General features: G+C 44.5%; 1 protein-coding gene across 8 annotated transcripts in view; it reads right to left on the bottom strand.

The window, feature by feature from the left end:
- RBM26 (RNA binding motif protein 26) overlaps positions 1–12841 on the bottom strand; it is a 159881-nt gene that overhangs the window by 84403 nt on the left and 62637 nt on the right. For 3 of the 8 annotated variants that reach the window (XM_058670581.1, XM_058670579.1, XM_036493441.2), the window contains exon 1: positions 7295–7826. The exons of 1 other annotated variant lie outside the window; for it this stretch is intronic. In XM_058670581.1, coding sequence (XP_058526564.1) covers positions 7295–7365 — 71 coding nt within the window. In that variant the 5' untranslated portion in view covers positions 7366–7826. Of the gene's footprint in view, positions 1–7294; positions 7827–12841 lie in introns of those variants that run through there. 4 more of the 8 variants (XM_058670582.1, XM_036493440.2, XM_012927460.2 and 1 more) reach the window with 2 other exon arrangements.

The following is a 12841-nucleotide window of genomic DNA, read 5'->3' as shown; positions in this document are numbered from 1 at the left end:
TATTTTAATGCGCCTCCTTTCCTTCTTAAAAAAACAAAAAAACAGGGCCCGGCGGCGTGGCCTAGCGGCTAAAGTCCTCGCCTTGAAAGCCCCAGGATCCCACATGGGCGCCGGTTCTAATCCCGGCAGCTCCACTTCCCATCCAGCTCCCTGCTTGTGGCCTAGGAAAGCAGTCGAGGACGGCTCAAAGATTTGGGACCCTGCACCCACATGGGAGACCCGGAAGAGGTTCTTGGTCCCGGCATCAGATTGGCGCGTAACAGCCTGTTGCTGCTCACTTGGGGAGTGAAACATCGGATGGAAGATCTTCCTCTCTGTCTCTCCTCCTCTCTGTATATCTGGCTTTCCAATAATAATAAAATCTTTAAAAAACAAAAAACAAAAAAACCAAAAACCTCCTGCTAATCTGAAACAACACTTGAGTGTACTTAGAAGGCTCTTCCAAACTGTAATAATGAAAACACACGATTCCTCAAAACATCAGGTCTCTCACAGAATTAACAGCTCTTCCAAATTTGGTGTCTCCAAATGCTGACACCAGAATCATCCAAACATTAATGAAACAATTTTATTTGAGAAAGTACTTGACAAATTCACAGAGCTATTTGCAATTTTACTTGTCTTTAAATTGCAAAAATAGAAAAATACTGAATTCTACTGACAAGCATGTATTAGAGGTAAATGCATGCCTGCAATTTACTTTCAAATAAATCAAGTGTACAAATAGTGACAACTATATATTTTTTAAATGTTAATGGTAAAATTTGACGGGTGTGTCACTACAAAAGTTTTTCAATTTGTTTCAATTTTTTTATAATTAAAATTTTCACAATAAAATTCTGTTAGGCAGGAGGAGTGAAGCAAAAACACTAAAGATTAGTATTACTAGAAGACTGGCCTTAGCAAGAATTATGAACTAAATTAATTAAAAATAAGAATATAGCACAATAGTTACAAATAACAACACATAAAAAGACTAAACACTTGTACACACAGGAATTAAATGCACAGTTAAAATGACATCTCCAGCCATTAATAAAACACAGATTATGCAATCAATCCTACAGGATCACTCTGTGCCCACTTGAATAAAATATATCAAAAATGCTGGGCCCAGCAGCGTGGCCTAGCGGCTAAAGTCCTCGCCTTGAACATCCCGGAATCCCATATGGGCGCCGGTTCTAAACCTGGCAGCTCCACTTCCCATCCAGCTCCCTGCTTGTGGCCTGGGAAAGCAGTCAAGGATGGCCCAAAGCCTTGGGAGCCTGCACCCTTGTGGGAAATCTGGAAGAAGCTCCTGGCTTCGGATCAACTCAGCTCTGGCCGTTGTGGCCGCTTGGTGAGTGAACCAGCAGATGGAAGATCTCTCTCTGTTATCTCCTACCCTCTGTATATCTGCCTTGAAATAAAAAAATCTTTTAAAAATTAGAAAATGAGACTTTAAAATGGTTTTGTAAAGCTTCATAAGCTGGATTAAAAAAATCTAACACAGATCTGATAAGACCGCCACATAAAAACTACAAAACATGCTTGTGTATAGATCCAACACCTCAGGGAGATCACTACGTAACAGTTCAAACTCATTCTAACTTTGCTACACACACGAGTTACTAAGTATAACCTTACCTTAAAATACACTTAACTACTTCAGAAGTTACTATTTGTAAACTAAGAAGGATTTCCACAGAAATGAAGTAGTAGTAAGAGGGTAAATCTTGTAGGAAGGCTTTAACATTACGTATTTCTGTTCCACTTTTTTTCTCTAGGACTAAATGTGAGAAAGAAAAAAAATTCCTAGAAGCTATTTAGCTCAAGCTTGAGTTAGTCATTCTCATTATACACATACCAAACATGGGAATTTCTTATTTTTCCATTTTGCTCATAATGCTATCCCTGACTTTCGGTTTATGCATATAAAATACTTTTGAGAAGTTGGATAAGCTAAAGTGCTAAAACATACAAAAATGCTGAATACGTTTTAATTACTTAAAAACCAAGTAAGATTTTAACAGTGAAATGTGGTATTGAAAGTCAACTCATCAAATGCTAAGTGGATGAAAAATACTGAAAAATATTTCATCCAGTAATTAACTGCAGATATCAACTCTTCTACCAACGAATTAATCAGATCAGGAAGACAGCCTAGCAGTTAAGACATCAGTGCCCCACCTTAGAGCACCTGTCTTGGATATCCCAGCTCCTGACTCCAGGTTCCTGAAATGCAGCCCACAGGAGAAAGCAATGATGGCTCACAGGATGGGGTTCCTGCCGCCCACCTGAAAGACTCCTACTGAATCCCTGATTCATGGCCTCAGCCTGAGCCTGACCCAGACCTGACTCTTGCAGCATACTACCTATCTGCTTATCTGAAAAGGCACAGTGCGTATTTCACAGTTGTACCTAAGCGGCTGTTTCTTCATTAACATTATGAATTCACAGACCAGAAATTTCAATTAAAAGCATTTAACACTCAAATATATATCTCATTCAAGTAACTGCACTAGGTGCTGAATAGAACAAGGACACAGGCAAATTTGAGGAGTTGACATGTGCTTTCAAAGGCCAGAAATTCTAAACTTAAATCAACAATTAAACAATAAAGGTGTGTAAGTGTCAAATGTCTTAAATAGGTGCCATGCACGGAGGACAGTCGTGATGGAAAGACTATTTCCAGTGGATCCAACAGAGTTTTCTGGAAGAAGTGGATCAGTTTGCCTTTGATTAGTCTTACATAAAGGGTATCAAAATGTCTTGCTTAGAATCGTGGCTCCATCTTACTAAGCTATGAATAGAGTTCTCTATTTAATCTTAAAACTTAATCTTAAAACTTAATCTTCCTATACTTGAATTGATTTAACAGAACCTCACTCATATTCAACAAATGCACAAAGATTAACATACAGTAATCACTCAATGAACGTTACCCACTAAAGAAAAGACATAAACATGTCAGAAAACCAAACTGGAAGTTCAGCTTGACTAAAATTAAGATTCACAAAAGAAACAGGAAAATACAAGAGGAAAATAATTTGACAGAGATCATTAGTATTCTGAAACCTAGGCTAAAACCATGCAACTTATCATTCAAGAAATGCTGAATATTTTCATCAGAAATAGAATATGATGAAGTTAGGCCTCCATGTCAGCCTAGAATGGGAGAAAGGAATAGACAGGAAGACTTGTAAGAAAATAGAATGCAGTTTAGATAAGGAGTGTGAGTTTGTTCCCCTCTAAGCAATATCAGTAAGAATTATTAAAAGATACAACCCAATGAACTATGTGACAGGGGAACACAGCGGAGGAAAGAAAGCCAAGATAAAAGAAATCACCTCTTAAAGGTTCTCTTAGTACTGTTAGAACAGAAGTTAAATTTCAACATAGGGGGCCTGGCGGCGTGGCCTAGCGGCTAAAGTCCTCGCCTTGAAAGCCCCAGGATCCCATATGGGTGCCGGTTCTAATCCCGGCAGCTCCACTTCCCATCCAGCTCCCTGCTTGTGGCCTGGGAAAGCAGTCGAGGACGGCCCAAAGCTTTGGGACCCTGCACCCGCGTGGGAGACCCGGAAGAGGTTCCAGGTTCCCGGCATCGGATCGGCGCGCACCGGCCCGTTGCGGCTCACTTGGGGAGTGAAACATCGGATGGAAGATCTTCCTCTCTGTCTCTCCTCCTCTCTGTATATCTGGCTGTAATAAAATGAATAAATCTTTTTAAAAAAAAAATTTCAACATAGGTTTTGAAGGGAGCACATAATTCACACCGTAATAGAAATGTCAGTTGTAGAAATGATTGCGGGACCCCTGCTTGAGTCTCTGGCATCCTCTATTAAGTACCAGCTCCAGCCCGGCACAATAGCATAGTGGTTAAAGTCCTCGCCTTGCATGCACCAGGATCCCATATGGGCGCCGGTGCTAATCCCAGGGGCCCTGCTTCCCATCCAGCTCCCTGCTTGTGGCCTGGGAAGGCAGTCGAGGACGGCCCAAAGCCTTGGGACCCTGTACCCGTGTGGGAGACCCAGAAGAAGTTCCTGGCTTTGGAATGGCTCAGCTCCAACCATTGCAGCCACTTGGGGAGTGAACCATCAGACGGAAGATCTTCCTCTCTGTCTCTCCTCCTCTCTGTGTATCTGCCTTTCCAATAAAAATAAATAAATCTTAAAAAAAAAAAAAAAAAAAGAAATGATTGCGGGAAAAAGCCACTGTTACAACTGAAAAATCAGACATGAAGAAAAGGAGATAAAGGGAGTAAAACCAATCCAAAATGAAGTATTAGGGATTCAAAGCAAATATGTTTTTTGGAAAAAAAAAAGCAGTATGCAGTATCAATGCTGTCTGATATACATACAGGTCAAAGACTAAATGCAGAGTGTTTTTGTTTTGTTTTTCCCTGCTACTGCCACCGAGCTTTTCTTCAAGGCAGAAACTGATTCATTATATGCAGAAAGCAGCCAGTAAAGGCAGACTGATTAGAAAGTATGTATAGCACCTGGAAAGCAAATACTGGGGCTCCACACCATGTAGCACTGAAGAAGAACCAAACACTCAAGTTCAGGGACAGACATTTGGCCTAATTGTTAAGATGACACTTGTGACAGCCACATTCCACACAGAAGTGCCTGGGTTTGAGCCTCAGCTCAGCTCCTGATTCAAGCCTCTTTCCAATGTACACAGTGGGAGGCAAATATCTGGGGAACAAATCAGCAAATCAGGGACAGTGAGTCAGTCAGTGGGGGGGGGGGGGGGAGAGGGCGGCATTCCAATCCAAAATCCTAAAAAAAAAATTGCTTTAGACAGCAAAGTGAAAATTTCATCAAGCCAAGATCAAGACACTAGTCTTAATGGGGATTAGCATATAAATCATCACTTAAAGGAACTCATCTGAAATGCAAAGGACAGAAACTTTGAGAATGACTCAATTTCACTACAACAATGTACTTTAAAAAAAATGTACTTTAGAAAAGAATCAACTGCAATGCCTACCACTGTCTAGGCTCCACTAGCAGTGACTTAAAGGAAATGGCAACAAAGCTGATTTGAAATTGAGTGCTTAGCTTTTTAGACTGAAAACTGAATGTTTAGGACTTCTGGGGGGCGGGGAGGGCATTCCAATCCAAAATACTCTCTGAATTTTTGTTTACCCAATACTCAGTGAAAGCAAATAACATACAAAGCAGCACTCCAAGACTTTATATTTCATCTAACTTCACGTAACTGATGAGGACGTGAAAGCACCGCGTCACCCACTATCACACAGCTGGCCGGCTGGCGGGGCGGCAGTCAAAGCCAGCCACGGGGTGTGGGAGTTCTCCCTCCTGAACCCCCAGAGCAGGCTGCCTCTCTCCCATCTACTGAAGCAGCTATCTGGGCCATTCCTGGCAAGGACACGATTTTGTTCAGATCACCCTGTCAAATCTGAGTCACTTATCTGCCTCCATGTTCTGCATTCATCCCACAATAACTCACCAAAGTAACAACTTCCCTCCTATTTCAGACACTTTTGGCCATTTTCAGGGACATACAGCCCAGTTCCCCCACCTCACTGCTGCATCCTCCCACAATTACACAGCTTTAAACACTAGTACTATGTGCACACGCCCAACTTTCTCTGACCCTCGTCTAAATTCTAGACTCACATGCCCAACTACCTGAAGCATTACCTGCATGGATTGACACCCTCATCCACAACGATCAAAACCTATCACCCTTCCCGTCTTCCTGCCACTTTCCTCCCAACCTCCTCCACCACCACCCATTCAGTTCCCCAGTCTTTTTACTCATCATCTTCAATTTTTTTTCCTTTCCCTCATTTCCCACATCCAACTACCAATAAATTCTATCAAATCAACTTTTGAAACAGATTTGGTTCTGTTTCCTCTCTCTCTGGTGCAAACTATCTACAAGCCTTCAGAAAAGGTCTCCTGACTTCCATTCCTGCCCACAGAGCACAGGGAAAACAAAACCACATAAGTCCTTGCTGCTTTAAATCATTTTATGTCTCTCATTACACTTCAAATAAAATCTTCAGTCCTGACCAAGGCCTCAAAGTTCCTACCTGACATGACAGGGCCCCCACAGGAGCTCCCTGCTGTCCTGCTGCCAAGCTTCCTGAACTCAGCGCAAATAACTCTACTACAGGGCCTTTCCATCTGCTCTTCCTGCCGCACAGCCCACTCCTGCTCCCCCCTTCACCTCCTTCGGTGTGGCTCAACTGTCACTCACTGAGAGGTCATCCCTGCTCATCTTATGACATAAACATCACTCTAATCGCCCTTTCATAAGATCCTCTGTTTTTACCAAAGTCATGGCTCTATTTATATATATACATATATATATATATATATATATATATATACACATACATACATATATATATAAAGATCTTATTTACCTATTTATTAGGTCCTGCGACTCTGGAATTTCAAAGTTTCATCCTCAAAGCATCCCATACACAGCAGGTGATAAATTCATTATAGTAGTAAGTTTTTCACACTGCATTTCAGTTGTTTATTGCAAACCAACCTATTCTAATGCAACAGTTGGTCCATGATCTATTCCTCACTATTAAATCCTTAAATCAGTCCTCCAATTTTCAAATCTATTTCGGCATTCTAACACCCCTTTCCTTCCCTCCCCTGCCCTCAGACCCTCTACAGCTTCCGCTTTAAAACTGCTAAAATAGTCCATATGGATATAGATTAGATGTTCTTCCTCCTCTCCAAGCAACTGAACGTGCAGGCGGAAAAGGGAATTTTACTGGGCACCGTATCACCTGTTACATCTTCAATCAGTTAACAGAGGTACGGACAAGCCAGATGGCACATGGAAACGTGGCCTTTATTTCAGGGCTGGCGTGGGGAGGTAGGCGGACACATGGACCGTGAGCAACTAAAACCAGGGCTGCCCTAATCCGTTCTAAGGGCCCGTCGATTCATTCAGCGAAACAAGATAAAATAACCTGTAAGATGATGATCATGCTCGAATTCACTGAAAAACAATCTGATGCCAAGGCCCGCAGAAATGCCAGGTGCGTCTCGGGTCACACGACGTATAACGGGGGAACCTAGCAGCAGAGGAAGCCAAGCTGCCAGCTCAAACACGGTCCAGCTCAGGCCCCAGGGCTCTCTGGAACCTGGGAGGCGAGGGGGACCCGGAGAGCAGGCAACACGAGGGCCCTGGCACCTCGCTCGGGCCTCGGCCACAGGCACTCAGGGTAACGTGCGGAGGTCCGTGTGTCCGCCTCCCTCGCCACGCCAGCCCTGCAGGGAGCTACCCGCCGCCGCCTCCCGCCCCGCATACTCACATGGGCTCGAGGGTCTTGCTGAGCCAGGACTTGAGGGCCTCGAAGTTTTCAATGATCATTTTAGAAACCATCCACGGCGGCCCCGAGGCCCGTCCCCGCTCGTCCGCCCGCCCCGGTCGCGGCCGCTACAGCCGCCGCTGCCCCAGCCCCTTCCTCCGCGCGCCGCTCGCGCGGGCCGCGCAGGACTGCGCCGGTGGCCGGTTGCCGCGAGCAGCGCCGCGGGGACCGCCGCAGGCCCCGCGTCCCAGGGCCGCCGGGAGCCGTACCCCCCGTCTCCGGACCTCTGCCCGGGCCGAGGCAGCAACGGTTCGCCCCGGCCCTCCCCCTGCCCCAACCGGGAGCGCGACACGCGCTTACACCGGGGCTCGCTCTCTCTCAGCTGCGGGACTGGGTGCTTGTTGGCCACGCAGAAGCAGCAAAAGTGAAGGGAAAGGGGGGAAGGGAAAAAGGCGAAGACGAAGGACAGCTCAATGGGAACGATTCGGGGGGTCTTCCCGGCTCCCAGCACCCCCAAGAAGATGGCTGCCGATAAATCTCGCGAGAATAAATGAAGTCTCGCGGTGACTCCCGGAGCCTGCTGGGAAGAGACGTAAGCTCGGCGGGGAGAGCTGTGAGCTGGGCGATGGTAGGGTTGTTGACGTGTTTGCGTAGCTGGAGGGCCTTGCTGCTTTCTCTATGTCGTGGTGCCTGGTGGAGCCAAAGTTCTTTTCTTTTTGCGGCTGGCTATGGGAAAGGCGGGCGCCTGGCTTGTGCGCTGTGGCCCGGGAGCCCCCTGGGAGCGCTCCCATCCCGAGCCTGCCCTGCGCCTTGCTGCCGCCCCAGCTGTCCTCAGCCCGGCTGCTCCAAGCAAACCCGCCGAGCCCCGAGACCTAGGGCTGCCCCCAGGGAAAGGTGGGAACGCCTGGGCAGCTCGGGTGTGTGGCTCTCCGGTGAGAGCACATTGAGCCCTATCAGAATAGTATCAAAAAGAGCCTTCTCATACCAGCATCCCAAATGCATTTCCCTTCTCCTGCGTGGCCAAGTAAGTTTGAATGCTTCCTGAATTCTGTTGTTTTTCTTAATTCCATTAACATACTAAGTAAAATTTTTATGAAAGAACTAGGATCCATAAACTAAAGAGGAATGATAGCAATTCACACAGTGAGTAGACCAATAAAGCTCCTGATGGACCCATACTGGTAGGCCACATGACCCTTAGGAACTGCATTCCTGACTTGCCAGAATGAAGTGTCCCTAGGTACTAGGTGGCAAGATCATCAAGTACAAAGCTAGATATCTGTTTCAACATACAGCTTGTATAGTGTGGACACAAATTAGAATCCAGCTGCTTACAGCCAAGGTGTTGATTACAGCGCTGTTGGTGAAAGATTAGCTTGCCAAGCCCACTGCAGCCCCTTGCCAGGAAACTTCTGAAGATTATTCAGTTTGCTCCAACTAACCTACGCTGTTTCAGTTCCTTATAAAACACATGTTCTCCCGGTAGAACTGTGTGTTCCCCTCCCTTTCATATGATGGATTCCTTCTTGTCCCCCATTCCTGACTCGCTGTAAAGCAAGAACCCCTCTGAGGTTTCCTCACCTCAGTGTCTCCTCGAGCCAAGAATCAGGAAAGAGGGGGCCAGTGGGAAGCCTGCACAATGCTAACCTTTATGTTCTCCTCTTTTTCTCTAACTGGAATGGGGGAAAAACAAACCTTTGAAGATTGACCTCTGCATGCTATTCTTAGTAATTTAGTAACCTTGGGACAAACTGTTACAAAGGTAATGTTATAACCCAAGTTAGAGCTTTAGAAGACATGCCAGTCTTACTGGAAGCCAGAAACTGAACACAGGAAAGCATCCAGTAACATTAAGATAATGCACATGAGACACAATGAATTCCCTCAGGAAACACGAAAATTTAAATTCTTATTATCCAATAAGATGTGATGATTGAACCGTTACAGTGTGGCCTGTTAGCATTATGGTATGCAGTTAAGTGCAAAAAAGTAAAATAGCTCGGTATTTTTATAGTAATTGCACATTTTAAGTATTTTAGACGTTTAGGCCAAATAAAAAAACTAACCTTTGTTTTATATTTTATTTTAAAATATGGCCACTTTAAATTTCCCTAAAATATATGGATCCCACTATATTTGTTCTGGTGCATTCCTTGTTGCCTACTAGGGTCTGGTGCATACCACATATAACCTTTGGAATCCAATCCTGACTTGCTGTAAAGCAACAACCTCTCTGAGGTTTCCTCACATCTGTCTCTTCTAGAATTTAAAACTTTCTGTCTTCTTTTTGAGGAATAAAAGAAAGATTCCAGTGTACTAATAACACAACTCCTAGTCCTGCTCTTTACTGCTGTGGTATTTTTTTTAAGGTTTATTTATTTATTTTTAATAATTATTTATTTTTATTGGAAAGTCAGACATACAGAGAGGAGGAGAGACAGAGAGGAAGAGCTTCCACCCGTTGTTTCACTCCCCAAGCGGCTGCAATGGCTGGAGCTGAGCCAATCCGAAGCCAGAGGCCAGGAGCTCTTCCGGGTCTCCCATGTGGGTGCAGGGTCCCAAAGCCTTGGGCCATTCTCTAGTGCTTTCCCAGGCCACAAGAAAGGAGCTGGATGGGAAGCAGGGCTACCGGGATTAGAATGGGCGCCCATATGGGATCCTGGCACATTCAAGGTGAGGCTTTAGCTGCTAGGCCACCGCACTGGGCCCTGCTATGGTATGTTTTGAGAACCTTCTAAGTAAGGTGCTATAGACCACACCATTGATATTTGTTCAGTTAGAGAAATTTGGTTGTAATATGTAGGGAGGAAAGAATACTTACAGAGGACCCAGTTTAAATGAGGGCAGAATGGGAGCCATCACCCTCGCTTTTGTGAATCTTCAATGATGCTTACCTCTCAGCAGATAAATTGTGGAATTATTATAAGAAAGAATGAGTACTCAAAAGCAGATCAATTGCATGTAGATAAACACTAGTGCTACGGGTCTTTGAGCTCTCTCCAGAGGATACTGAGAGGTATGCTACTCTAATTCAAGGAGGGGTTGCCACAGCTGCGTCACTTGCTTAAGGATATCCTATAGTAGATTTGTGTGAAGAATCGGTAGAGCTCTGAGAGAGATGGCAGTACGGAAATGCAATGGGGAGTCAAGAATATCATAACAAGGGCCCGGCGGTCTAGCCGCTAAAGTCCTCGCCTTAAACGCACCGGGATCCCATATGGGCACCGGTTCTAATCCCGGCAGCCCCACTTCCCATCCAGCTCCCTGCTTGTGAAAGCAGTGGAGGACGGCCCAAAGCTTTGGGACCCTGGACCCAAATGGGAGACCGGAAGAAGGTTCCTGGTTCCCGACTTCGGATCGGCGCAGCAACGGCCATTGCGGCTCACTTGGGGAGTGAATCATCGGACGGAAGATCTTCCTCTCTGTCTCTCCTCCTCTCTGTATATTCAACTTTGCAATAAAAATAAATAAATCTTTAAAAAAATATATCATAACAATCTACATGATAGTTTGTACTGGGTGTTGAAGGTATCAATTTTAAATGGATGATCTTGATTCTATCATATTCTTGATCATCCATTTAAAATTGATACCTTCAACACCCAGTACAAACTATCATGTAGATTGTTATGATATTTTTTTTAAAGATTTATTCATTTTATTACTAAGTCAGATATACAGAGAGGAGGAGAGACAGAGAGGAAGATCTTCCGTCCGATGATTCACTCCCCAAGTGAGCCGCAACGGGCCGATGCGCACCGATCCGAACGAAGCCGGGAACCTGGAACCTCTTCCGGGTCTCCCACACGGGTGCAGGGTCCCAATGCATTGGGCAGTCCTCAACTGCTTTCCCAGGCCACAAGCAGGGAGCTGGATGGGAAGTGGAGCTGCCAGGATTAGAACGGGCGCCCATATGGGATCCCGGGACGTTCAAGGTTGAGGACTTTAACTGCTAGGCCACGCCGCCGGGCCCCTATCATTGATTTTAAAAAAATAATTTGTCAACTCGTTTTCATCTGCAGGTCTGCTTTCAGCTACCACTTTTAGTTATTTCTCTTCTCTACGTAGGCAGGTATTTTTTATCCTCACTGTCTGCTTTCTCATCAGTCCAATTCAATGTGAATTGGATTTTATCTTTTTACCAAAATACTTTTTGGCAAGCTTATCCATGACATCCTACTACTGATGTTGACTAAATCTGTTATTCACATTTAGGCCCACATTGTTTTACCACCTTGTTCACATCTTGAAATACTTGCCCCGCCCCCAGTTTTCCTTGTATCACACTCTACCCATTGTTTTCTATTGTTTCTCTGGCTAGGCTAAAGTTTCTTTCCTACCCTCAAGCATATTTCTTGTCAACTAAATGTTGATCTGCCTCAGAATTCCATTAATTGGCACTTTTCTCAGTCTGAACGTTACTCATGGTCCAGCTCATCCAATCCTATAATTTCAATTACTATGTGCATGACAATAGTTCCAAAACATGTTTATGTATTACCTAAGTCTCCTTCCTAAGTTTTTTCCTGCATTTCTGATTGCCAACTCTGAACTCATTTTCTTTAATCAACTTTGCCCTTCTTTGTGTTATCACTTGTAGAATGTCACCATCGTTCAATCAATTGCCCAAGTCAAAAACGTAGGAATTAAGGCGGGAGTTATGGTCCATCAGTTTAAACTACGCATTAGGGTGCCCAAATGTTGTCCTTTCAATCCTGCTTCCTGCCAATGCACCTGCTGGGACTGCAGATTATAGCCCATGTGCCACCCACATGGCAATTGCTGATAGATTTCCATCTAATAGCTTGAGCCTGCCTAAGCTCAGGTATTGGGAGGCTATGCAGAGTAAAACAATAAATGGAAGACTCTCTTGTTCTCTTTCTGCCCCTCTTTTCCTCCCCCTTTGTTTTTCCTTTCCTCCGCTCCCTACTTACCTCTCTTTCTCCCTGTCATTTTTCCCTTGAATAATTTTTAAAAATCTAGCTTTGAGGCCAGAGTTGTGGAAAAATAGATTGAAATAGAGTCCCAGCTGCTCCATTTCCCATGTAGCTCCTTGTTAATTGCCTGAAAAGTAGCAGAAAGTGGCCCAAATTCTTGAGCTCCTGCACCCACTTCAGAGACTCAGAAGAAATTCTTAGCTTCTGGCTTTAGCCTGGTCTAGCTCAGCTCTGGCTGTTGTGGCCATTTGCGAAGTGAATTAGTAGATGCAAGATCTCTTTGTGTCTCTTCCCCTTCTCTGTGTAACTCTGCCTTTCAAAAAAGGAACAAATCTTTACGATAAAACAATCCAGTATCATCCTTCTCTCTCAACTGTGTCCAATCCATCAGTCTCTGCCCAGCCTTCCTTCTAAACACTGTTGAAATCTACTCATTGTCATTTAATCCTTAGTATACCCCGCAGCTGAAGAAATGCATTAAAGCCTACTGTAATCATGTTAGATTGTATTTAAAATCCTTCATTGTAGGCACACATAGTGATGCAATGGGGTAAGCCATTCTTGGGACACATATCCTAAAATGTGTAGTACCTAGGTTAATACACAGTTACTC

Source organism: Ochotona princeps, chromosome 12 (assembly GCF_030435755.1).
Source record: "Ochotona princeps isolate mOchPri1 chromosome 12, mOchPri1.hap1, whole genome shotgun sequence".
NCBI lineage: Eukaryota > Metazoa > Chordata > Mammalia > Lagomorpha > Ochotonidae > Ochotona > Ochotona princeps.
This window is presented reverse-complemented; position numbering and strand designations above follow the sequence as displayed.